At 34.5% G+C, this 24,272-nt stretch overlaps 7 protein-coding genes across 9 annotated transcripts; 4 read left to right on the forward strand and 3 right to left on the reverse strand.

Moving 5' to 3' along the window:
- Positions 1–1,015: 1,015 nt before the first annotated feature.
- On the forward strand, positions 1,016–2,756 carry LOC108546384 (thioredoxin domain-containing protein). Of its 2 annotated transcripts, none has more exons than XM_017898438.1 (6): positions 1,016–1,259; positions 1,571–1,756; positions 1,828–1,966; positions 2,041–2,202; positions 2,303–2,428; positions 2,523–2,756. In XM_017898438.1, exons 1-6 carry the CDS (start codon positions 1,130–1,132, stop codon positions 2,668–2,670), a joined length of 891 nt encoding a protein of 296 aa, XP_017753927.1. In that variant the 5' UTR covers positions 1,016–1,129; the 3' UTR covers positions 2,671–2,756. The 2 variants fall into 2 exon arrangements, with proteins under 2 accessions (XP_017753927.1, XP_017753928.1); XM_017898439.1 differs by having other exon boundaries at positions 1,125–1,198.
- Positions 2,757–3,544: 788 nt separating this feature from the next.
- On the reverse strand, positions 3,545–5,061 carry LOC108546389 (ELMO domain-containing protein 2). The gene is made up of 2 exons (XM_017898445.1): positions 4,969–5,061; positions 3,545–4,442 (listed from the first exon to the last, which is right to left on the reverse strand). The coding sequence occupies exons 1-2, from the start codon at positions 5,010–5,012 to the stop codon at positions 3,545–3,547; spliced, it is 942 nt and encodes a 313-aa protein (XP_017753934.1). The 5' UTR covers positions 5,013–5,061.
- Positions 5,062–5,344: 283 nt separating this feature from the next.
- On the forward strand, positions 5,345–6,469 carry LOC108546395 (uncharacterized). Its single transcript, XM_017898452.1, has 3 exons — positions 5,345–5,646; positions 5,726–5,940; positions 6,012–6,469. Exons 1-3 carry the CDS (start codon positions 5,345–5,347, stop codon positions 6,467–6,469), a joined length of 975 nt encoding a protein of 324 aa, XP_017753941.1.
- Positions 6,470–7,089: 620 nt separating this feature from the next.
- Positions 7,090–8,320, forward strand: twr (signal peptidase complex catalytic subunit SEC11 homolog C twr). Its single transcript, XM_017898441.1, has 4 exons — positions 7,090–7,223; positions 7,348–7,457; positions 7,777–7,926; positions 8,002–8,320. The coding sequence occupies exons 1-4, from the start codon at positions 7,176–7,178 to the stop codon at positions 8,234–8,236; spliced, it is 543 nt and encodes a 180-aa protein (XP_017753930.1). The 5' UTR covers positions 7,090–7,175; the 3' UTR covers positions 8,237–8,320.
- A 945-nt stretch (positions 8,321–9,265) lies between these two features.
- On the reverse strand, positions 9,266–11,300 carry Cyp304a1 (Probable cytochrome P450 304a1). Its single transcript, XM_017898440.1, has 7 exons — positions 11,210–11,300; positions 10,836–11,087; positions 10,574–10,746; positions 10,231–10,500; positions 9,857–10,146; positions 9,525–9,781; positions 9,266–9,450 (listed from the first exon to the last, which is right to left on the reverse strand). Exons 1-7 carry the CDS (start codon positions 11,298–11,300, stop codon positions 9,266–9,268), a joined length of 1,518 nt encoding a protein of 505 aa, XP_017753929.1.
- Positions 11,301–12,107: 807 nt separating this feature from the next.
- Positions 12,108–13,954, reverse strand: LOC108546387 (TELO2-interacting protein 2). The gene is made up of 5 exons (XM_017898443.1): positions 13,161–13,954; positions 12,962–13,090; positions 12,724–12,885; positions 12,448–12,654; positions 12,108–12,377 (listed from the first exon to the last, which is right to left on the reverse strand). Exons 1-5 carry the CDS (start codon positions 13,704–13,706, stop codon positions 12,108–12,110), a joined length of 1,314 nt encoding a protein of 437 aa, XP_017753932.1. The 5' UTR covers positions 13,707–13,954.
- Positions 13,955–14,133: 179 nt separating this feature from the next.
- On the forward strand, positions 14,134–17,030 carry Abi (tyrosine kinase Abl). Of its 2 annotated transcripts, XM_017898432.1 has the most exons (5): positions 14,386–14,487; positions 14,948–15,586; positions 15,666–15,995; positions 16,067–16,324; positions 16,401–17,029. In XM_017898432.1, exons 1-5 carry the CDS (start codon positions 14,475–14,477, stop codon positions 16,562–16,564), a joined length of 1,404 nt encoding a protein of 467 aa, XP_017753921.1. In that variant the 5' UTR covers positions 14,386–14,474; the 3' UTR covers positions 16,565–17,029. The 2 variants fall into 2 exon arrangements, with proteins under 2 accessions (XP_017753920.1, XP_017753921.1); XM_017898431.1 differs by lacking the exon at positions 14,386–14,487 and adding an exon at positions 14,134–14,179 and having other exon boundaries at positions 16,067–17,030.
- Positions 17,031–24,272: the final 7,242 nt, after the last annotated feature.

Raw genomic sequence — 24,272 nt, forward strand, 5'->3', positions numbered from 1 at the left:
GTTTTGGCTGTCAATCAGAGCAAATTTCGTTATTTACTTCTAGCTTCTATTTATGCAGTTCCGCATCGTGTTTGTTTTAGTAGATTGCATGCTGCCCACATGTCGAAAAGTGAATGTATATTTTAACAAGCATTGCGCGTTGCGATTAGAAGTAATTATCGAATGTCACTGGCCTTTTACCCTATCAAATTATCGACTGTTTGTTAACTAATGGAAGATAATTGGATGAGCAAAAACGTTATCGCGTTTTTAATTATATATAACATGTAAATAAAGATATGTTGTTAAATTTGTTTGTTTAAATTCGTTGTTATTTATAAATTGTTACGCAAAGTGTTACACGAGTATGAAATATCAACTGAAACGATTTGCACTAAGAAATAGTACGTGGGTTTCATTTAAGTTACGGTAAATCAAGCTGTAGTAACAGCTTAAATTTACACGAAACGTAAAATTTACATGAAACCAGCTGTTCTGTTTACTAGATGTGCTATTACTTTTTCAGGGTAGACACATGAACACGCAAAGCATGTTATCCTGCTAAAAGATACTTCTTGCGTTTACTTCACTGTTATACCGCACACAAAAAGGAATTTACAAACGTGTGTACATAAATGTTTGTCGGCGATACAAGAAACAAGCGATTACATTTTAAATTAAAAAAAGTGCATTAAAAAATTTATCGACGATGATACGTGTTTTAAAAAATGCCAACGAGGATTTAAATAATGTGCAAATAAATATTATTATAGACTTTAAATTTTATCTTGAGAATTTTATTCTAGGAATTTCTATTTATAATAACATAAATTGAAATATCGTTTAATAAAATCTTTCCCCTACTTTTGAATACCAAGTATTGTAAACTCTTGCTAGATACAAAATTATAACAATATAAAGATTCTATAAACCAATGGAAATAATATACGTGACAAAATAATCAACTTAATCTTAACGTTGGACTACTAACAAAAGTATAAAAAATAAATTAATTTTCTGTAATTTCAGGCAGTTCCACCAGAGTAAAATAAAATAAGATAAAATAGAACTGGAATGTTAACCTCTTTGACGTGGAGAAGTAGCCGATGAAAATATTCCATACAATATTGTTGGTCTAATTCAATACGAAATGTTACGAATAATATTTTTCATCTTGATATGTAATTTTATTGACGTTCACTCTGCTGGTCTCGAAACAGTAAGCGACGATGAGCTTATAAATCTAATAAATACTGAGAAATATGTGATTGTGCTTTTTAGTGAGTTTTAATTCATATTTACATACATTTTATCTTTTGCCTAGTTGCAAAAATTTTTGAAATACTATATGTTAATGTTAAATATATTTATAAAAAAAGAAGAAAATTATTCTTTTATTAAAAAATTCCATAAATTTCACTCATTGCAGAAAATCATGGCATAACCTACCGAGTGAAAATTATTATTTATTTCAAACTTTTTTTCCTTTTATTTTACATTATATAAACTATAATACATCCAGAGATTAATAATTTGCCTATGTAAAATACTCCAAATTTTATTAATTTTAATATGTATGTAATGTTTATAGCAAACAAGAATTGTCCCACATGTGATAACTTTGAAAATGACATGGTACACTTAAGAGAAGATCTTGTGAATTCTTTGTCTGCTTGGGTTGTAAAAGCTGTAAACAGTCAGTTGTTTAGCCTTTATAGTGCTACTAAAGAACCAGCACTTTTGTTCTTTAGACATGGAATGCCTTTACTTTATGATGGTATAAATTTCAACATCTATGAAAATATGTTTTAAGAAAAAGATACTTTTATTAATTTACATTTTTTATAGGACCCCCAAATAATGAATTAATTTCAACTATGTTTATTGAAAACAAGGAACCTACGGTGAAAGAATTAACAGACGATACATTTGAACATTTAACCCAAGCAAGTAGTGGAGCTACAACTGGGGATTGGTTTGTTATGTTGTAAGTCTTGATTTTACATTTTGATTTACGTATCTTATTTTATGAATATCTAATAAATATTCTGTAAAAAACAGTTATAGCGTAGACTGTGTAGAATGTGTTAGAATGATTGCAAGATTGGAAGCTGTAGGTGCAAAACTAAAGCAAAAGATTAATGTGGCACGTATAGATAAAAGTACAACTGGAGCATCTACAGCCAGAAGATTTAATGTTCGTGAAACTCCTACATTTATATTGTAAGTAAAGAGAAAGTACAGCATATGCTGTGATAATAAATAGGATTAATAACATGCTACAATCTTATAATGCTTGACATAATTTATTTTGTACTTGTAGTTTCAGACATGGTAAAATGTATCGTTATCAAATTCCAAAATACGACGTTAATTCTTTCGTATCATTTGTAAAAGAATGGTACAGAAACGCACGTGCTGAAACCGTCCCTGTGCCGCAAAGCCCATTGTAAGTTTGAACACATTTGTTAGTAAATTCAGCCTTCTATGCACGATCAATTAGTGCAGTACAATTATGACTACGAACATAATTTTACTTTTAGCGATGACCTTGTACAAATGATTGCAAATTTTCTTCATGAAAATCCGTGGGTAATGAAACTCGGCAGCATAACGACTGGTGTATTCATTATAATTTCTGTAGCTTCTAAGTTCAGGCGTAAAACCGAAATGGCACAAAAGAAAGACTAAATATTCGTGTACCAAAGACTATATTATGGGTACTGTATCAAGCTATCAGTAGTATTTATAATCTTGTACAAAGCACAATTTATACACCCAAGATAAATAAAATTTTTAATTAAAATCAATTTCTTATTTTTATATATTACAAGTCACGTGATATTTTACATTCATAATTTTATATATTTGATCAGTATCCATAATGTAGATGTTCTAAAAAAATACAAATAGTTATATTCTATTTCTAACAATTGTATTTCTTATTTTTTATGTAAAATGTGTTTAATAATTACTGCAAGTATAACCTTTTTTTAACAGAGATGTTTTTTTATGATTTACAATAAATATTTTTCAATTAAAACTGTTATTGTTGTATGCATAATAATAATATATCTGCTGGATATGACATTTTTCTCTTAAGAAAAAACATCTGAATTAATATACAAAGTATTTTATATTTACATACACCTATTTAAAAATTAAATAAAAACATATTGAGAGTAATATATTTATTTGGATAAACCTTGTACTTTAACTTATTTATTGTTAAATAAATGATTTTATTAGAATGTGAACCCTTCCACATTCATTAGGTAACACACACATTTCCCTTATTAGCTTTATTGCCAGAAGAAAAATAAAGTATAAATATATCAAATGTATCGAGATTCTTTGTAGCTTTCTGTAACTTAATCACTTCACAATAATCATCTTTTGTTTTATGTCTTACATTCTTCATAGTTTATAATAATGCTGTTCTATTCACTCACATGACACTGTGCTGCATACATTACAAAAAGTAGTTTTGTGCATTGCAATAATAAAATTATGTTTATTCTCTGTGATATTTTTAGTCTTACCAACAGAAAATATTGTATCTATTTTAAACATTATCTACTGATATATTTATCTTAAAGACCGTTGATGGGTTAGCTAGTGCTATTCTGATACTATTTTCAAATTTTTCTTGTATGGATGAAAATTCCATCATATTACTTGGTTTTGAATCAATCCAAAAACTATCGAATTTATAGAAAAGATAGCAATAAAAGGAATGAAATGCACGAATTGTTGGAAAGTCCTTTGAGAAACTATAAATAAAAGGCTTGGCACTTCCATCTTTTAATAATCTTAGAGCCATACTTGTTAAATTTATTCCAACTATGGCAAATGCATAACCATAACGTGGATGTGTTGAATGTGATAATACGTGTCTTGCAGCACTAGGGTATTCTTTAGCAAAATGAAGTAGATTTTCTAATCCCAAAATTCCCATTCCACGGAAATCAGTTTTTGGGTCATCACCCTGAAAGCCAATGTGTTGCCATTGTTTGGTAACTCTAGCATCTAAACACTCATCAGGCATCAAAAGATTCCATATGTTTAATAACGAGAATTCATGCAATAGATTGTCAGCATCATAAGGTGTTTTCCTAAGTTCTTCACATTCCACACAAAGTTGTCTATAGCCCCAAATTAACAGTATACATTTACCAAATGATTTGGCAAAGTCAGGATGAGCTGTTGGATTTACTTTCTTAGTCACCAACACAGTTGCAATTGCTTCTTTGAAAATTTTATGTCTCGTTTTTCCCTTGAGTGCACGTTGATCAGCAAAATCATTCAAGTAGCCTATAAGAGTTTTAATGTTAGGATTTCTAGATAATTTAAGAGATTCCTCTATAGCTAGTGTTCTTGGTGCTCCAGGTAGTTCTCCATAACATATTCTTTGAAGTTCACACATTTGTGTTGTATGCCGTAATAACCATTTTATAATGGGTCTGAAATACCAGTACACTAATGACCGGAGATATGAGAACATGATTTCTAGTTAGTTAAGAACTTTAGACTAAGAAAAGTCCGCATAAATCTTTTTAAATTCAAGTTCTAATTAACCTCTTTCTGTCATCGTATTGCAGGAAATATAATTTCAGACACTAATTCAAAGAAATAAGACTCTAACACAGAAATCAACACTTTGGAACGTATTTCGATAAATACGTTTTCGTGCGTTTATCATTAGCATTAATAGCAATGCACATAACCTATGACAATGTAACTATCATGCATGTAGAGCAGAAGGTTGATTCTGTTAAATAAAAAATAACTTCGTCTATTCAGATTGTTTATAATCAACAAACTTTCAACTTCTATGTTATTATTACAGAAAAATCATTGATTTCTTTAAATATTTGACTTCAACAGAGAGAAATCAATAATAACCTACTAAACTAACATTATACCGATGGTAGAAGAGGTCACTCACTACCGTCAACCTGTATCAAAAATTCAATATAGTACACATACCCATGTCTTACAGAATTTGCTAATTCACTTTTAAAAGGAAACATCACAGATAAATATTATACACTTCGAAGGAAAAACGTACAAACAACTGTAAACGCTTTTATCGACCCTCTTATATATAAAGTATAATGATAATAAATAATCATTTCACCTTCGATAACTACTATTGCTAATGTACGATGTTTATAAACATAAATAAAATTACATACTTAGGAATAGTGATTTAAGGAAACACAGTGAAAAAACAATGTCATATCATAAAATGAAATATGTAAACTGAAATAACTTCACTCGATCCAATTTTTTAATAGTTCATGTTTGTTTAAAAAGTTTGTCTAACCGCTAATTTTTATGAACGTCGAAGAAAATATCATAGATGGAAAACGAACATGCGTCATCGACAGAAATTTCAACAGATTGTTCAAGCAATACCGACAGTATTCAAAATATCGATAATCAGTGCAAAGAATCATTGCATGAAGAACAGGGGAAGGAAGAACAAAGGGACACCGATTTAACATTGGATTTAAGAAATGTGCTGCCAAACTATGATCCTACTTCTGAAAATGATGATTCGTTAGACAAATTATCAGCTGTTCTTGAACAGCCAGAAGATTCGTCGATGATTTTAGAGGGTGCACAGTCAGTAGAAGATGATCAAGACGATAAAGATTTAAAGTATACGCTATGTCAATACCTTTTTTAATTAAAGAAAAAAACAACACGCGTAGTATTGAATAACTTTCGTAACCAATAGCTGTATTCTTCGAGAACGCATAGAGTCGCTCAGTGAAGTAATGAGAAATTTAAAGGAGGAACTGGGAAGGGAAATAGATCTTTGGAAGAAGGAAAGAGAAGAGTTACAATTCTTACGCGAAAAAGATGATGTATTGGCCCTGGAAGAAGCAACTGCAGCTGCACGTGCAGCTGCGGCAGCATATGCTGCGGAATCACCGTTATCTAACAATTTGGGTAATCTTTCTCAGAAGATAAAATGTAAAGCATTTCGAAATGTTCAATGGATCAATTAATTTATGATATAGGAGATGTTTTAGATATCACCTCTGAGGATACGTTTAGGGAATTGACTATACTTGAATATGAGAAAAGATTGGCCAAGTATCAAGACGAGTACTCGTTTAATCAAGCGGAGAAACGTTATAACGCTCGATGGAAAATGGTTGCAAATGCCTACGAACAGAAATTGATGGAAGTCGAACGACTTTGCAAGGAGGAACTAGAGAAGGTCCAAGAAAACGTGAACCATTTGCAGCCATTAAAAGAAATGGTTTCACAATGGTATTTTGACGATGAAAATCACGGTGACTCGATTAAAAAAATTAATTTTGTTACAAATGTGCAAAAGCTTAATACTATTAACGAAGATCTTATGCGCAGTCGTCACAAATTTCAAAAGATCGACGCAGAAGTCAATATGGCGCCAGAAATATTTGTTGCTCGATTTAAATCTGACGATTTAACAAAAGGTGACAAATTTTAAGGATAAATTAAATGTTTTCACATTCGTTCAAATATTGCATTTTTGTTATGCATTTAATATGCATCTGCTTATGGTAATTCATAAACATGTCAGATTTTACGAAGTATAAAGTACGTAAATTACGAAGTAATTCGCATAAATTTTGGATTAAAATTTTTGTCCCTATTTTGAATAAATAAATAATCTGTCGTTAAAAGAAAAAGAAATATTTAAGCATATATGTACCTTTGCACTGTTTTATGTAGTTATTAATATTTCCATCACTGGTGAAAAATCTTCCTAACGAAGTTGCATCAAAATTAACATGTCTTCTCTAAAGCACTATGGACGCCGAGAACACGATTGGCGGATTATTGAATAATTATATACACATGATGAACAAATTTACAAAACTACGATTTTATAGTAACTTTAAAACGAGCTGATTCATTTAATACGATATTTGAACACTGATATCTAAAAATACACTGTTTAATATCCAAAATAGTCAATCGAAATATTCCGTTCAAAAGTATCGGCGCGCGTTCCGTCGTTCACTAAATGTGGACTAATCCATTTGGATTATTCCGCTTGTTCCGGCGTTCCTTGTCCATTGTTTATGTGACGTGGTAATACGCGGAGTTACCGGTTGTGTTTAAACAGAATTGAAATTAGAGTTGTAATTGTTCTGCTTACATCGTGATTCTTATAAAGAACGGTTATAATCATGTTGCAATCAATATTTGACGATATGCGACGAATGAATAAACGTCAGGTAAATGAATAAACTTTAACCTAAGTTTATTGTAGATTTTTACAAGCGGGTACATATGGCGGCCCGGGAGAAATACTTTTGTAAAAGTTGTAAAGTTATAAACTATTTTCAATATTTTTTACAGTTCCTGTATCAAATGTTAAGTTTTGGTATGATTGTTTCATCTGCCTTAATGATTTGGAAAGGTCTGATGGTCGTAACAAGTAGTGAAAGTCCAATTGTGGTAGTTCTCAGGTATTTGAATACTTAACCTAATAGTTTTATTAGACAGATCTTTCACGCGAATAAATTTATTTTTAAAATATATTATCGATTTTCTATTAAATTTTGTATATGAACTCGTTTTATTGGATATTTATGGCCATGTTTCTCTCAATAAAGTACAACATTTTGAAGTTATTTACAGTGTTTGAATTATTTTAGAATTATAAGATATTTGAAGTATATAATATTTTATAAAAATATTTTATATATGTAATTTAGATGTACCTTAATGTTTCAATATTTTAATTTCGATATTATATTCTTATGCATCTAAATTTTAATGTTATAGTGGTAGTATGGAACCAGCATTTCATAGGGGAGATTTATTATTCTTAACTAATTATCACGATGAACCAGTCAGAGTAGGAGAAATTGTTGTTTTCAAAATTGAAGGTAGAGATATACCAATTGTGCACAGAGTACTTAAACTACATGAAAAGTAAGTATCTTTTAAATCTTTGTACTGAAAGGATTAAGAGATATAAATTATTAAACAATAATTAATATATTCTAGGGGTGATGCAAATGATACTATTAAATTTCTAACAAAGGGTGATAACAATTCTGTTGATGATAGAGGTTTATATGCACGTGGTCAATTATGGTTGACACACGAGGATGTTGTTGGTAGAGCAAGGGGTTTCTTACCATATGTAGGAATGATTACAATATACATGAATGAATATCCCAAAATTAAATATTTTGTCTTAATGTGTTTAGCAATATATGTGTTGATACACAGAGAATAAGTGTATTTCATATGGTAAATTATATGAAATAAAGTGTTATTGCAGCATTGTAAAATTAAATCCTAATTGATAACTTAAATATACACGTGGAGCTATGTACAATATGATTTCATACCACTTAAGGAATCTTTTGTATACAAGAAGTTAATTATGTAATAGTTTTGCAGAATTGTATGTACATTTACAATAGTAATAAAAAATTTTAAAATATACATGTAGAGCAACAGTACTTCTGTACTGTACTAAAAACCAATATTTTGCTATTGGCAAAATTGATTGTATGTAAACGTCTTTATTTTTAAGCAATACCACTGTTGCATTTTTGAAATTCATTAACATGTATAGTAAACTAGATAACAAAAATTTTTATTAATTAATATCATAATACATTATATAAATACTGGGTTTTAATAATTGATTCATATTTGCTTTTAATGCCAGAAAATCAGAAAATTAACAAACATTCTGTATAAAAGAGAAAAAAAGAGAATGACAAATTTGTGAAGATGAACTTTAAGATGTATATACATAAGTAAGTTCATAATTTTTATTGCACATAGATTAAGCGCATCTTCCCTATCTTCTTCAGAGTTGCAATACCTATATCTAAAGTTCTTATTTTATGGACACTGAATATTCTAAAAAGAATTGACTACTTTTTAGACTACTAGATATGGTATAATCAATGATATAATACTCAGTTATATCCAACTCTGTGGTAAAAACCTTTGTATATTAATTGTGTTTATTTAATGTAATGTAATTTCCCTCTTTGTCTATCTGAAATTCTAAAATAAATTTATGATATATAAATTGCATATATACTTTATATTTATTCCTGACAATTTGTTTTGTATTTGTATTTAAACTGTAATAAAAATGGCATCAGGCAATAAGATTAGACATAATGAGAATATTATTAGTTGTAAAATATTGTGATAGCTATTTATACAAAAGATTATTTAAAAAAATATTTATATACATTTATGAAACAATTATAAAGAAATAAAAAGATATATAATTTATCGCTTAAGTATAACGTGTTTCCACTCGAATCCATGTTTCTTTTGGAGTTATAATTAAACCTGGAAACTTATCTTCAAGACCCGTCGGTTCTCCGTCTATAAACGAAAAATTAAAGTTCTGCATCAATGCAGCGAATGCCGCGAACATAGTATATCTTGAATAAGTTTCACCCGCACACACACGATGCCCTAATTTATAAAAAGAAAAAGATATTATTGTTTTGTAGTTATTGTTTAAATATTGTTTAAAATATTTTACGTACCAAATCCAAAAGGAAAGGTGAAATCTTTGCTTAATTGGCCATTTTCATTGAGAAACCTTTCAGGTCTAAATTTTTCGGGATCACCCCAAAAATCGGGGTCATTATTTAATGCTGATAAATTTGCGATAATTATTGTATTCTCAGGGACATTGTAACCATTAAGAGTAGTATCTTTTACTGCTTTATGAAACACAGAAAACGGAGTCAAGGTTTCGCATCTAAGTGCTTCGCGTATAGTCGCTTCAGTATACGGTAAACTAAAATATTTACAGTTTTTTAATTAAAAAAAAATTCCAGGATATTTTATAACAAAAATATCATGTAGATTATACTTCTTTCTATCGTCCCATGTAACGAGTCTTCCGGTTCCAACTATTCTGTCAATTTCCTCTTGTACCTTTTTCTGTACTCTCGGATTATGCATTACAAGTTTGATTGCGTGTACAAGGACACTTGGTACCGCAGATACCGCTGGAAAGATGAAATCCACAAGGGTCATAATAAGTTGTTTGTCAGAAAAACTAGGTCTTCCATCGCAGTCTTCATTCAAAATTTTTAAATATCGGTCTACTAAACTTCTGTCATAATCATTATCTGAATACTTTTCATTGTTTAAACGTTCCTATAATTGTTGTGTCATTTTCATAGGTATTTAGTGTATTAAAGTTAAGTAAATTAAAAATTAAAATGGAGAAGTAAAATATACCATAATAAAGTCTATCATACGATAATTTCCTTTCATCATATTTGAAAACCCAAACATGTTTCCAAAATACTTCAAATACCAGAATTGGAATAGTGCCCCTCCAGTAGTATCAGCTGCTCTTTGAAACATCATAGCGCATTCACAAAAATATTTTAATTTATGATAGTCCGAACGATCGAATCTTTCGCCGAACATAATATCCCATATACTATTCGCTACATATGGATACAGAACATCCGGAAAACATGCAGAACCGTTTCGTAAATATGTCTAATAAATGAATTGATATTATTCGGTAATTATCTTATAATTTTCTAATCATTTTTACCAAGTTTTAAAATACCTTTTCTTTGTCGTTAATAGGACCACATTTCAACATGTCAACTAGAATCGCAATTTCTGCCATCGCGTTCGTTTCATATTTTTCATGTCTTCTACCAAATCCAAAATCTCTCATATTTCGGAGAGCGAATCTTCTTTGCTCTTGCCAAAATAAACCATCGGTGAAAAAAATGCCTAGAATTGCGCGTTTAAATTTAAAATGTAAAACAATTTTTCGCACACATTTTTAATAGATATATTAAATTTCTTTCATCTACAAATACCTAATTGTTTTCCAAATGCTCTTGCTAAGATAGCGTCTATGGTAGTCACCCTCCCATCAAAATCGTCTCTTGATAATATTTCTTTAACACTTTTATAATCATTCGCGATAACAGCTATGTACGGACCGAAATAACATGTAACAACTTTAGACTGTAGTTTATTTGCATAATATGCAATAGCTTTAAAGGGATATTTGTAATTATACCATAATAAATGCCAATAAGATCCTACTATCGGTAATCGTGGAATACCTATATTAATAAAGTGTTTAAATTACAGTGAAGAAACGACAAAAGAAACAACTTAAAAATAATAAGATTTTACAATTATCTATAAATGAAAATTTTAATAATTTTAATTTAATAAAACTTACATGGTGGCACATTTGGTGGTATAGAAATGATGAATTCATAAATTTTATACACTATTAATAAAAGTAATATTACAATTAAGAACGGAGACATATTGTCTGCCAATATTAAACACAAACTGATTATTCTAACTTGTGATGAACTACTTAATACAATATCTATCTTAAATGGAAAAATAAAAAGAGTAAATATCTTTGTACATATATGGACTGTTATTCACGTTTATATGTATCTTTTTACTACTCCTTTTATCTTTTAGTTCAAAGTCGAACTTTTTCAACTTTTTTTTAAATTTTCTTCCAAATATAAAATAATTATTATTTATGTTATTATGAAGAACAAAGAAATTCTAATTTTATAGATGATTGAATTCCTTATCTAATATGACTTTTATATCTTCTTTTTATCAATTAGTATCTTTTCTACTATTATACACTATAATATATACACAAAACTTTAAATAAACAACACAAAGAGTTAACTATATTATAATGTGCACTTCTGATAGGAGCAAAACAATTTATCTTGCTTCATTCTTAACACTGATTATACACATAAGAATATATCAGAAACTTGTTTCATTGCTAATTGCACAATTAAATAAATATCTTCTTCTTCTTATTATTATGCAATATTTTTTACTTTAATAATAATATTATTTTAACCACAAGGTATAAGGGTAGTTTAAAGAAAACAAAATTTCTAACAAAAATCTCTATTTTACAATACAAAGTATTATACATTTATTTTTTAAATCACAACATAAAACATCTAAGTACTTTTCATTATATTTTATCATACTGTACTCTACGAAACTACAAAAAATAACATTTTCTTTTCTTAGATAATGTAGCCCATGATTTATTATGTTAGATTCTAAATCAGGTTTACATATTTTGTTTATTGAAAATATTTAGTATCACCTAAACAAACTACTTGCAGACTATTTTTAATCACTGAACGCATTCGATCATCATTCATAATTGCACAACCTACATTTGGAGATAATTTATATAATAAACAAATACAGTCCTCTAAATTCTGTATTATTTCTTTGTCAAATACTGGAGTTTTTGTTAAATCAAAATGCAATTTTAAGAAGGCAGTGTACAGAGGTACACAATGAGCTGCCACTCGAAGATGAAACATCAATAGGAAGGTTTTTGCAGTCTAAAAAAATTATATTAAATTTATAATAAAGATAATGAAGTAATGATAAATTACATGTAAGAATATTTACCTCCAATGTTGCTTTTAATGTTTTTAAATCTGTATGATGCTCACAATATTCAGAAAGTATTCTTGTTAATCTTTCACACCACTTGGCACAACCAATATTAGTCAAAAGTTGAGGTAAACTCAACATATACACACGTCTCAATTCTACATTTTGTTCAAATTCCATATTATCTAGCAAAACAGCTAGAATATCATCCCGCTTTGTCCACTGCAATAATATACAATATTATCACATTTGTGCTTATATTAATATCTTATGTTAATTTTTCAAACTTACTTCAAACACATTTAACGTATTATCCCAATGTTCAATGGTAGCTAACAAACTTGTTAAGCATAAATATACCAAAATTACATATTTGGCTTCTCTTCGATGAGTTAAACACTCTAAAGCATGGAAAATTACTTTGGCATACCCTGTGTCAATTAATCCTTTTTTCTAAATATTCAAATTTGGAATTAGTAACTTATATGACTGAACAAAATAATAACTGAAATTTGATAGAAATCCTTACCAAATGAGAATGTTGAATAATTTGATGTAAACATTCAAGACCAACTACAACATTTTGTGGCACATAATCATCAACAATTATTAAAGCTGTTGGAAGCACGTCGTTAATATGATTGTATAAACCTGGTTTCTAAAAAAAAAGTATATATTTTAACGTACAATGAAATTTGTAATTTGTTCTTTTAATTTTATCTACAAACCTCAATTTGATATAAGATCCATTTATAACAAGCTAGGGCTGCTGGATAAGATTTCCAAGTATCTTTTAATAACTTAGGCCTTAGTGTTAACAATACTGTGGTAAAGTTATTTTGTTCCATTAAAAATTGTGAAATGACTTGATGTCTATGTAATTCTAAGATTCCGTTGATTAATTCTTTGGAGATAGATACAGACTCTATAGTGTTCCAAACATTTTTTTCATGTTGTTCTCCAATAAGTAATAACAAGTTGATAGTAAAGGTTTTTACTACTGCTGCATTTAAATCTATTTGCACATGTCCTCCATTACGACTGTGAATGATATGCTGAAGGATAGATTTGATATTTTGCAAATTTCTGTCTATAACTTGTTTATACTCTCTGAAATCGTCTTCTTCGCATGGTCGACTAGCACCGACGGTTTTCTCAGGAACATAACTCTTCTGAACAAGATCAATGCATCTTGCCCATAAACCATCGTCGGAAAAGTCGCTCGTAATTTTTAGAGCATCTAGTTCTTTCAAAAGATTATTCATTTTAAACATATTTGTCAAGGAAACTGACAAGAGATAATGATTGCCTTCTTGCGAATCAACTTTTTCGCAATGATTTATTAGTTTCGCATATACACACAGAAAGTATCATTTTCTGAATTGTCACAAACAATGGTACTTTAATCGAATCTGATACCCTTAATCGACGAAATAGTTGTCGACTTTTTTACGAACTTGCTTTCGAACGATCTGAACACTCAATCACAAAGGAGTATACCACTTGTTATCGCGTACACTCAAACATGTTGTAATTTCACAAAGATCTTTACTTGTATTTTCCAACGTTAATATCTAATGGACTAATTATAACGAATATTCCTTTTACTAGCCTACCTTTATAAATTTACGGTTTAATTACTGTATTTTGTAATATTGTTCGATGTCTCGAAATGGTAATCGATACGAATCTCACGAGGTCTCGAAGTGTCTGTCATCTTTACCTTCCTTCAACATTGTCGTCAAAAGTTGGTTTCCTTTCTCTTTTGTGCAATCTTTCTTTATCATTCGTATCGTTTAATATAGTTTTGTCTTTTACATGAGTGTAGATGTTAATGTGTCTGTTCTTCAAGTTTAATCAAAATCAAGAACACTTATTCTTAACTTCAAAGAAATTCCACTGAACACTGTTCAGTAATGTTTCGGTGCAATACATGTTCATACTGAGCGAGTAACGTAAATTATTATTTACTTTTTTTAATCAGTTTCTGAGATCTTTGGTAATTATGAATTAAAGAAGGTGTAGTAGCTGGTAGTTACGATATGGCTGAGTACCGTTAGTTCATTTTCTATTTTTTTCATATCATTTATCGTATCAACGATTTATTTTCCATGATTCGTCTTTAGATTTAAGTTCCTCCTCCATTTTGCTTCCTACATGTGGGGCACCGCCCTTCAAATAGTTATTATTTAGCCATTCCTTATTTCTTTGTTCAAATAACATCAAATTGACAGAAAGACATCTCAAATATTATTTCTATTATTTGGGAAACTTTTCACGGGTTTCTTATGAAAGTTACATAACCTCATTTTTTAGAGTCATGAATTTTGCATTTTGTGCATCATTTATCTAATGTCATTTTATATTGTTTTTTTTTTTTTTTTTGTTAATTACACCGTTGCAAGTAATGTTATTATTGAGATGTCATCTACATTAAACATAAAGTAAAATTCATCAATTTTTTAAATACCACTGTGGTTCTGTTAAGAATCTGGTTCTTATTGTGTATCATCAGGGGTAGGCAGTGATTCAGAAGTTATGGCAGAATTAGCAGCATTTCTTGGTCAGGAAATTCCTGAGGGAAGGAGCAACCTAGCTGAGAATCATATAAATCTTGAACGAGTAGCAGATTATTGCGAAGCAAACTATTTTCAAGCAGAAAACAAGAGAATAGCTTTAGAAGAAACCAAAAACTTTACCACCCAGTCACTGGCTAGTGTAGCCTATCAAATAAATACTCTTGCTTATAATTTTTTACAATTGTTGGATTTACAAACATCTCAGCTTGCTGAAATGGAAAGCCAAATGAACCATATTGCTCAGACAGTTATGATACATAAAGAGAAAGTAGCTAGAAGAGAGATCGGAGTATTAACAGCCAATAAAATTACAGTACGTCAATACAAAATTATTGCACCTGCTAATCCTGAGAAACCAATTAAATATGTGAGAAAAAGTATCGATTATACAATTTTGGATGATATTGGACATGGAGTACGTAGTAGTGGTACCCCAAGAAGTAAGCAACGTGGTGGAAGTCAGGGTAGCGTTCAAAGTTTAGGTGCTGCTTCTACTGGTTCTGGATTGGGTGCTGCTATGGTAGGACCAGCTCCTACAACTAAACCACCTACCCCACCTCAGGCAGTAAGAACTGGTAAATAAAGAAATTCAACACATTTATTGTCTTAAAATGATTCTGAACTACTTCTAAGGAGTTTTCGTATTTTACCTAGGAACATTAAGCAAAGGATCACGGGAATACAGGACTCCACCTGCAGTTGCTCCACCTCAAGTTCCTAGTCATTATGCTCCTAATTATCCACTGGGCCATCCAAGAAGAGAACGTGGTCCTGGTTATAGTACTCTACCTTTACATGCACATACCACATCTCATACAACTCACAATACTAATCATAATACACATACAAACACTGCAACTCAACATACTTCACCACCTCAAGTAGGAACAGTTCATCCATTGCAAAGTCATCCACAAACACCACCTCCAGCACCACCTAGCGTGACAGCAGGATATGCCCAGGAACAACACAATAGTATGCCTCGTAAGTATCCTTTGGATTCACGTTAAATTTAAACAACAAAAAAAGGATCGAAAATTGTTTTTCGTTTCTAGCACCACCCTCGCCATTGGTCGGTATAACTGGTAATACGTTAGATTTTACCAATTACCATACTTTGTCAGAAAGATTGAGTCATCAAGTTAGTCGAACTAGTGGTGCGAATAGTCCACCATTACCACCGCCTCCGCCACCTGAACAAGAAGAACATCCACAGTTCGGTAGACCTACGCAATCTAGCGGTGCTATTATGCCTATTGTGCCAGACGAGGAAGATCTGCCTGGTTGGGTTCCAAAGAATTATATCGAGAAAGGTATGTCGTAATATTATTTCTTAAATTATAGAGTGTTTACGTAGTAGTAAGATATAATAAAATATTACCATTTTAGTTGTTGCAATTTATGATTATTATGCCGACAAGGAAGATGAATTGAGCTTTCAGGAAAGCTCTGTAATTTATGTATTGAAAAAGAATGACGATGGGTGGTGGGAGGGGGTCATGGATGGTATAACGGGTTTGTTTCCCGGAAATTACGTAGAACCTTGCGTTTAATGAATTTTCCAATATTGCATTTAGATATATCAAAATTGTGAATATCGAGCGTTATTCGCAAGAGACTGGAAATCTGAGGGACATACGTGGTTCTTTGGTTTTAATATCTTATTTAGTATTAATAATCGTAAGGCTATATTAACGTAATTTATTAATGCAAGGATACGAAACGGTGCAACAATGTATGGTATGGAATGCGATATAGATGTAAATTACAGATTCTTCCAAAAATCTCAAATATCATGCGAATTTTCTAAAAATCAAACTAACCAATCTTTGTATCAACATAAGAAAATGTATTTTTTGGTAAATAGTATTTCCTTCGGTGGGTGTTATTTTATCTCAACTCCAATAGATCATATTTATATATATATATGTGCATAGAACCATCTAATTACTATTCCGCTATATAATCAATTAGCTGTATTTATGTATCTTAGCTGTAATCGAGGCAATGTTAGTAATAGGCTAATGAGTAATCAAAATACCAAACGTCCTTGTCGTGTAACAAAAATCTTTGCGCTTTATACTGAACATAACTTTGTAATATAAATTGCTTTCATAAATTGCTTAACAAGCTTATTTTAATAATTAGCAATGCATCGACCTCAGGATCTTATTTCTCATAAAATAAGGGGGATAAAAGTAATCCTCTTTTGATTTTCCTGGAAGGTTCACGTTATATTCATAATACAGTTAATTAATGTATGTGTATTAGTTAAGACACAGTGATTTCATTTAACCAGATAGTGCCGTACTTAGCAACGTAATATTCGTACTTTGTGCGGTGCTAATTAAGTCGTTAGTGCACTATTAAGACAGATATAAGTACCTCTTAATTGGCCAAGTAATGTTCTGGTCGTGTCTCCCTCATTTCTCCCTTGATATACTTCAAATTATCATTTTATATGCGTTGAAATGCTTGTATCGACAATAAAATGGCTCGTTTTTGCGAGGATTTCGTATTTTGGAATTATCACAACTACTGGATTTCCAAATAAATTAAAACAGAGATAGAGGGACCGCAGCGGAATTTTTAACGAAAGGTTTTTATTTATCACTAGGAAAATATACAATGTACGGATGCGATTGTATTTAGAATCAAATAAAAAGATTGTAATAAAACTTCAAATTCATCGATTAGTTGCAGTCTACAAATTTTTCTTCATTCCATGCAATTTCAAACGTTAAGTAACATTGTTTTAGTCCGATTATTTCACCATTTATCATTCTAGTTTGTGATTGCGCATAAAATTATGACTCGTAAAATCCGAGTTCATAATTGTCTACTAAATTAATCAAAGTGAGTGTCGTAAATTGAACAACGACAGCTCGATTCTAATTACGAAGCTGGAACGTTGTTATCTTTATAACAAACGATTACTGGTATTTTCATTGAGGTTGTTTCCCATTACGATAGCGAAATACTGTTTCACGGAAAATCTTTCGAGGAAACGAATACTAATCACGGAACCAGCTCGAACGAACATCGAAAGCATTTCCTCCATGTGAAATTCTTTCGCGATTCGATGTTCGATTAAATTATTTGGCGAATGTGAATCGCGAAAATTTTTTTTGTTCACACTCGTATAAGAAGTACCGCGCTGCGAGCAATTCCTCGCTGCAATTCTCTCTTCTAAGCCGGTAATGACACCCACGAGATCCACTTTTGCGTAGTTACGTAGGCAAATTCTTACGGCGAAAGATTCGTTCTCCGACTAGCGGCTAGAAAATGAGATAGAGGTGTCGTTTTATCTTTGCGAATTTTTACATTTTCGTTGCGTACCTAGCAATAGGTTGAAAACAGAGCACAGCTTTCACAGCGGTGCAGCAAGCTATTCCATATTATACTTAAAAGAGGTCGTGTGAAAATAAGACAGCGTTAAAGAGAGAGACAAGAAACGTTATTTTCTGGAATTATTTACACTGATAATACATCGCAGTCGAGGTTCCCTCGATTCGAAATTTCAATTTAAAAGGTACCAGAAATTTACGTTAAAGTATTCAGCGCGAACGCACTGTACAGCTGTAGCTTTACTTCATATTTTTCTTTCTTTTCTTTTCCGAGTCATTCCGAGTCATTTATACGCTAGTTAAGGGAAAAGGAAAGAAAGAAAGTGCAATAGGAAATATCTAGAACGTATTGACAACCCGATCATCCTTTAGCACGAATCGCTAAATTTCCAGAAAGTCGCGAACGATTGTGCCTGTCTGATAAGCAAAAGCGTAGAATTTATTCGATATCGAGGTAGCACAGCGTACTTTATCAGGCTTCTTGGCGACTGGATAAATCTAAGGAGACGGAGTTGGCTCACGTACAACCAGCTATCTGATCTAATTCTCCAGATTGATTATCCCCCGGGTACGGGCAGGCAGCTCAGACCCATCTTCGCCTCGCTTGTAACAGAAACCGCTTCATTTGATTAATACCATCTTCCGGGCCAGCCGCGACCATCTTCCCGGCCCGATATCCCTTTCTATCTTCACCTGTCATTTCGTTCCTTCTTTCCACGAATCTTCAAATATTCGCCGTGCCTTTGTCTCAGTCGCTGTTTCAGTTCACTACGAACCCTCTTTGTATTTAACGAATAATAGACTCCCTGTTCTCTGCCTTTTACGTTTTTGCACTCAAGCGGATCTCGTTGATCGATAGCGAGTCGCTCGTTCGTTCTATTTCAGGGTGACAAAATCCGGATAACGAAGATACACTCGAACAACGTCTTGTTCGTGTTTAATAGCGAAATTACGATTTAATCGAGGCGAATCGTACATAGCTAGCGTTCTCTGCTCGACCCTGCACGCGAATCGATTTGAACTTTTTAACTTTAAGGAAGAGGAGAAAAGAACACGCCGATTTCCATTATCGCAGAGACATTCCGGCCACAGAGGAGACGAGTAGATCGTAAGATTTAATATCGTGGCAGTAACGCGCGAGACAGTTGAAAAGGGAGATCGTCGAATTCGCGTTCCCTTAGTCCACAAAAGTCTCCTGGATTTTATATCCGCTGCCCGGGGCGTGAAATGTCGCCTTTTTATTGGTAACCTTCTCGTCTAACGTGACTGCAATAACACCGAGGGTCGGCGAACGGATCGGAAATTTCTACGGAGTACATCGGGGGAAGCTGACCGGGATGTCGACCAAGAAAACGGGATTAATATTCGCCGTGGCTTCTGGCCTGGCGAGTTCCAACTTGTCGATCCGTTTCTGAAGAGGAAGTGTGCCACCAGCCGGTATCCTCCTGGATAGGTACGTTGAAAGACTGAACGGGATTCGTGTGGTTCACCGCCATGGCGACCGGAGTTCCTGTCTGGCTCAGTCATCAGTCTTAGTTTAACTTGCTGGCGTGTCCAGATGTTTCTCCAGCTACATTGCTGCAGTATGTTGCGTTGCAATCCGAATGCCAGCCACGGGGATAGTTGTTATCGCGTTTGTTCAAGTTTCGCCTTCAGAGGGAGCAAGAGAAAGAGAGAGGGAGTTGACAAAAAGGGGTGTCACGATCCGAGGTGTAAGAAAGCACGTTCAGGTGTAAGGAAGCAGCAGTAATCAAGAGAACGAAATACGAAACGAGGGATAATTAAGACACGAATCCAGGGAATTTCTGAATCCGAAATTCGCTTATCACCTGGTTTATCAATCTTCCGCGAACGTTTCGTTTGCGAAACAGATAGTTCCTGTCATCGAGTAGACGCGATTAGCTAACCCGTTCCCCTAATGCCTGTTTCATATCTGGCAACTTTGACCGTAATTGAAGACTAACGAGATTCGCAGAGCACCGAGAGAATGGGTGGAAATCGGTACGGGAATTTAACGTGTCGAAGACTCTCGGTGTTTTCGTCTCTTCGATATCATTGTTTGATATACATAAATTATTGTTATTTGTATCTCGTGTCCTCTACGCTAAAAATATCCCCCGATTAGCGTAATAAGTAATCACTTTTTTGCTCTATTCGCACGAATGATATTTCGTTATCTGGTATTTTAAATATACACAGGCATGCATTCCTTGTCTCCTCTCTTGACGAACGCGAAAAATTTCGGCCCATTAATTCGGCTACATTTTTCAAATAATCGTCCCAACGGCGTGCTGCCTTTTCGTTCGCCTTTTTACTCGTAACCCGATGAATGCTACAAATTCCTTGACCGGCTTCCTTGCGTTTCCCCGCAGCCGGAAACATTCAGAGGTGTCGGCTAGTCATTAATATTCATGTATTTTAAATAATCTTTCGCCGTTGCTTCCCTTCCCAACTGCCAGCATCTATCTCCACTCTCGTTCCTCCTTTCGTTGTAATAAGAAAATCGGAATACCGAACAAATAAGGATCCTTTATCGCAGTGGAACGAAGACGACCTATTTTCTGAACACAAATTTACCATCGTACCGCGTTTAGACGCCGATAAGTTTAATTAACGTTTAAAAATGAACGAGATCCTCGGCGAGGCCCAAGGCACGAATAAAGAAAGACGAGTCAATTTTGCCACGCGGTGCAATTTCGTCGGAGGACATCGTCGGAGGACGAGATGATCCAAGTGGGAGCCACGTTGCTTTCCATAATGTATGCATTATGGTCCGTCCTAATTTGACAGAGAATACCCCGACGACATGAATTTGCGTTACGCACAACGTGTAACGTGGTACGAGTGGATGGGGGGGAATTACGACGGGTTCAGGGATAAACCACGGGGGCACGCTAGTCCCCATTGTGGCAGGACCGAGAGACTAAACCACATTTCATTGCGATATTACCTCTGGGATCCGCGCTACACGCGAACCGAGGTGGTTCCAACTTTGCATCCCCCTCTTTCCACTAAATCGAAAATAAGAACGCCGGGATGAACGTTGGATGATCCCGCTCGACCGAAAACTATCGGATCATGCTGGAAAAGTGGCTTAGATCTTTAAACGCGAAGTTGCTTGCTCCAAGTTTCAGATGCGTTGCTCGTATCGTGCAGAGACTGCTACTTCTCAGTTCCCGAACATGTCTTTCGAAATTGAATTAAACTTCCGTCGTTCGGAGTACTCGCAGCCCGGGGTGGGCGTTTAATAGCGTGAAATATTCCGGAGAAAAATGAACGAACGTCGACTAAAAATGCTCCGACCGAATTGAATAATAATTAAAAAAAGCAATCTGGCGGTGGAGCACGTTTCCACAAGCTCACGCGATACTTCAACCTTTTTTCCTAATGGGATATCGATTGAACGCGCACACAGGTTTCTTTTACTCAACGCGTGATACGTTTGAAAAAAAAAAAGAAAACAAATAAAACAAATAAAAAAATCATTTTCCTGTGGGCAGCCTGTAAAAAGCATTCGGGCGTTGATCGATGCTCAGGTACAAATAAGTAAACCGTATCGTTTGTAGCAACGTTAAGTCGTGGCCCGAACACTCGAGCCGCTTTCGTTTCTTCCTAATCTTTCGAGCGATCGGACCCGAACACAAAGGGTGCCGCTTCTCACCCACGCTCACCCTCACCCTCTTCCCGCCACTGCCCTATAACAATCCGCACCCCTTGACCCTTCAACCCCCGAGCTGCCATTCGCTATCTAACTGCCTCCAGTGGTATGTCCAGTACAGCCCCAACGACATTAATCTGGGATCTGCCGACTACCCAGAATCCGCATAAAGGGGATGTCTTGGAATAGATTGATCGAAAGGACTATAAGTCTCTGGATCCGAAGACAGGGCCGAATGGCTTCGGGAATTTCTATCCTCTCGTCCTCTCTCTGCCTTCCGTCCAGAATGCTGATCAGACACGGTCGAAAGAAAGCTCGCTCGCGAACGCTGATTGAGCCAGTTTGCGATGAAATCGACGTTGCCCTTTCGTTCGGCTTAATTGCTGCAATGTTGCGGAACAATTGCAGCCAAAACGGATGCTCGTTGGACGACCAAAGTCACGTTCGTCTTCGCGAACAACGCTCCCCGATCGCTGGCTGGATTCCCGCGATCGACGCTGTTGTTAACTTCTTATGATAAAAGTTGCTGCTTTTAGAGACCCCTCCCCATCGCACGATGTTTGTTCCATTCTACCCGGTTAAGTGCTGGCTTCTTTATCAAATTATAAACTGTTCGTCCCGGGACATTAAAGATGCCATGAATGATAAACTTTCGCGACGCTCGTCTCTAACTTTTACGAGGCTTCGTCCACGCATTTGCCGTCGTGAAGCACTTAATGGGTCGGTGACAATGTTATTTTTAAAACTCCCTATCTCCTCTCTATCTATCGAGATTCGCAGTTGGTTCTATAGTTGCTTCGATCATTATCGATGTAACGTGGTTGTTACGCGATGCATATGGAACATCCCGCCTTGGCATCCCTAAATGAGCCGTGAGGTCGGTATTTCTAAGGTTTATAACACGATCGTAAAGACAGACTATTTTAGAGTTGGGCTCTAGGTATATTGGGGGACAATGAAACAAATGTTCTTTCAAATCTTAATTTCGTCTACGCTCAATAGCCAAAAGACGCGTTATAAACCTCGGTAATTCTGAAGGGTCATCCCGAAGTTTCACTGAGTAAAAGACTACCGACGCATCGGACCTGGAGGAATAACGTAACTCTTGGGCAAAACCCATGACTTCACGCCCGCTCAGGTATTGTCCCACCCTTACCGAAAGAAGGCGTGCCAAGGGCGCATGGAAGGATGATCACGACACTTAGGATGCCACTGATTGGGAAATTAACATTTCTCTAAATAACCAATCAACGCGAATCCTTGACATGCCAAGGCGAGGAACCGAATAGCGAAAAAAGTCAAGTCAGTCAAATTCAAGCTCTCGAGCAGTCAAATTCGAGCTGTCAAGGAGTCAAATTCGAGCTTTCGAGCAGTCACATCGAAACTTCAGTCAGTCATATTCAATCCTTCAAAGAGTTAGAATCGCGACTCCGAGGAAAGGAGTCAAGACGAAATAAGTTAACATTTGGGCTACCAAACAAAATTAACAGTTCTCGACCGTAAAACGTCTAGAGCACCCCACGCGTTCCTAAGAAGGAAGCAACTTCTACATTCGCGACGCGTGGTAACAGTGGTACATCTGGATCGCGATTTCCGGATGGTTCGAATTAACAGAGTCGGAGCGACACCGAAATTCGGTACTTTTTCGTTAAAAATTTTCCCAGGGACGTGCTCCGAAGATTATATATCTCGGAGAAAATAATCTCGACGAAGACTCGCAGGGAGACGCGGTTTCCTGGACTCCGGAAGAAGCCGAGTGCATCCTGGCGACAGGTGTCTGCCAAAAATTCCGCGTCGTTTTTCTAATTTGCCCGCGGCCATGTTCGCGGCGAACTCGTCCATTTTGGTTAAACCTTTATTTCGCTGCGGGTTAATCCCTTCACCCCGAAGGGGCAATAGCTTTCTAAGGAACTGGCTGCGGGGAAAAGCTGGCCGAATTGCACGGCGGAGCGCGAGTTATTGCGGCGAAACGGATTCAGTGGAAACACGAGCGAGGGAAAAGCGGTTGGATCATGCTCGGTGGAACAAGTTTGTCATCGTCGCGGCTGTCTAAGCGGCATTCGTTCAATCAACGCGCGTACAATCCGCGTCCGGTTTTCCGCGTCAAAATTGGAATTCTCGAAATAGCGACGGTGTGTACTGGCCGTGTCACGGCGGTTCGAGCGATCGCGATCATCTATCCGCCGCCAGAATGTCCTCGTGTACGGGATTCTCTTTGACCTCAAAGTGCCGTGTTCTCGTCCCTCCACTCTGGTC

The sequence above is a fragment of the Eufriesea mexicana genome, unplaced genomic scaffold (assembly GCF_001483705.2).
Source record: "Eufriesea mexicana isolate 0111107269 unplaced genomic scaffold, ASM148370v2 scaffold630, whole genome shotgun sequence".
Classification (NCBI taxonomy): Eukaryota; Metazoa; Arthropoda; class Insecta; order Hymenoptera; family Apidae; genus Eufriesea; species Eufriesea mexicana.

What these genes read in the sequence shown, in the direction of transcription:
- LOC108546384 (XM_017898438.1), top strand. Translation starts at nt 1,130, where the DNA reads ATGTTACGAATAATATTTTTCATCTTGATATGTAATTTTATTGACGTT. An exon ending in ATATGTGATTGTGCTTTTTA is followed by an intron (nt 1,260 to 1,570) that starts GTGAGTTTTAAT and finishes TAATGTTTATAG; the next exon opens with CAAACAAGAATTGTCCCACA. An exon ending in GGGGATTGGTTTGTTATGTT is followed by an intron (nt 1,967 to 2,040) that starts GTAAGTCTTGAT and finishes TGTAAAAAACAG; the next exon opens with TTATAGCGTAGACTGTGTAG.
- LOC108546389 (XM_017898445.1), bottom strand. Translation starts at nt 5,012, where the DNA reads ATGTTTCCTTTTAAAAGTGAATTAGCAAATTCTGTAAGACATGG. An exon ending in GCAAATTCTGTAAGACATGG is followed by an intron (nt 4,443 to 4,968) that starts GTATGTGTACTA and finishes CTGGTATTTCAG; the next exon opens with ACCCATTATAAAATGGTTAT.
- LOC108546395 (XM_017898452.1), top strand. Translation starts at nt 5,345, where the DNA reads ATGGAAAACGAACATGCGTCATCGACAGAAATTTCAACAGATTGTTCA. An exon ending in CAAGACGATAAAGATTTAAA is followed by an intron (nt 5,647 to 5,725) that starts GTATACGCTATG and finishes CGTAACCAATAG; the next exon opens with CTGTATTCTTCGAGAACGCA. An exon ending in ACCGTTATCTAACAATTTGG is followed by an intron (nt 5,941 to 6,011) that starts GTAATCTTTCTC and finishes TTTATGATATAG; the next exon opens with GAGATGTTTTAGATATCACC.
- twr (XM_017898441.1), top strand. Translation starts at nt 7,176, where the DNA reads ATGTTGCAATCAATATTTGACGATATGCGACGAATGAATAAACGTCAG. An exon ending in CCAATTGTGGTAGTTCTCAG is followed by an intron (nt 7,458 to 7,776) that starts GTATTTGAATAC and finishes TTAATGTTATAG; the next exon opens with TGGTAGTATGGAACCAGCAT. An exon ending in GTACTTAAACTACATGAAAA is followed by an intron (nt 7,927 to 8,001) that starts GTAAGTATCTTT and finishes AATATATTCTAG; the next exon opens with GGGTGATGCAAATGATACTA.
- Cyp304a1 (XM_017898440.1), bottom strand. Translation starts at nt 11,300, where the DNA reads ATGTCTCCGTTCTTAATTGTAATATTACTTTTATTAATAGTGTATAAA. An exon ending in AGCATTTGGAAAACAATTAG is followed by an intron (nt 10,747 to 10,835) that starts GTATTTGTAGAT and finishes GCGCAATTCTAG; the next exon opens with GCATTTTTTTCACCGATGGT. An exon ending in CTATTAACGACAAAGAAAAG is followed by an intron (nt 10,501 to 10,573) that starts GTATTTTAAAAC and finishes TTCATTTATTAG; the next exon opens with ACATATTTACGAAACGGTTC.
- LOC108546387 (XM_017898443.1), bottom strand. Translation starts at nt 13,706, where the DNA reads ATGTTTAAAATGAATAATCTTTTGAAAGAACTAGATGCTCTAAAAATT. An exon ending in GGATCTTATATCAAATTGAG is followed by an intron (nt 13,091 to 13,160) that starts GTTTGTAGATAA and finishes CTTTTTTTTTAG; the next exon opens with AAACCAGGTTTATACAATCA. An exon ending in CATTAAAAGCAACATTGGAG is followed by an intron (nt 12,378 to 12,447) that starts GTAAATATTCTT and finishes TAATTTTTTTAG; the next exon opens with ACTGCAAAAACCTTCCTATT.
- Abi (XM_017898432.1), top strand. An exon ending in ACCTCAGGCAGTAAGAACTG is followed by an intron (nt 15,587 to 15,665) that starts GTAAATAAAGAA and finishes TATTTTACCTAG; the next exon opens with GAACATTAAGCAAAGGATCA. An exon ending in ACAACACAATAGTATGCCTC is followed by an intron (nt 15,996 to 16,066) that starts GTAAGTATCCTT and finishes TTTCGTTTCTAG; the next exon opens with CACCACCCTCGCCATTGGTC.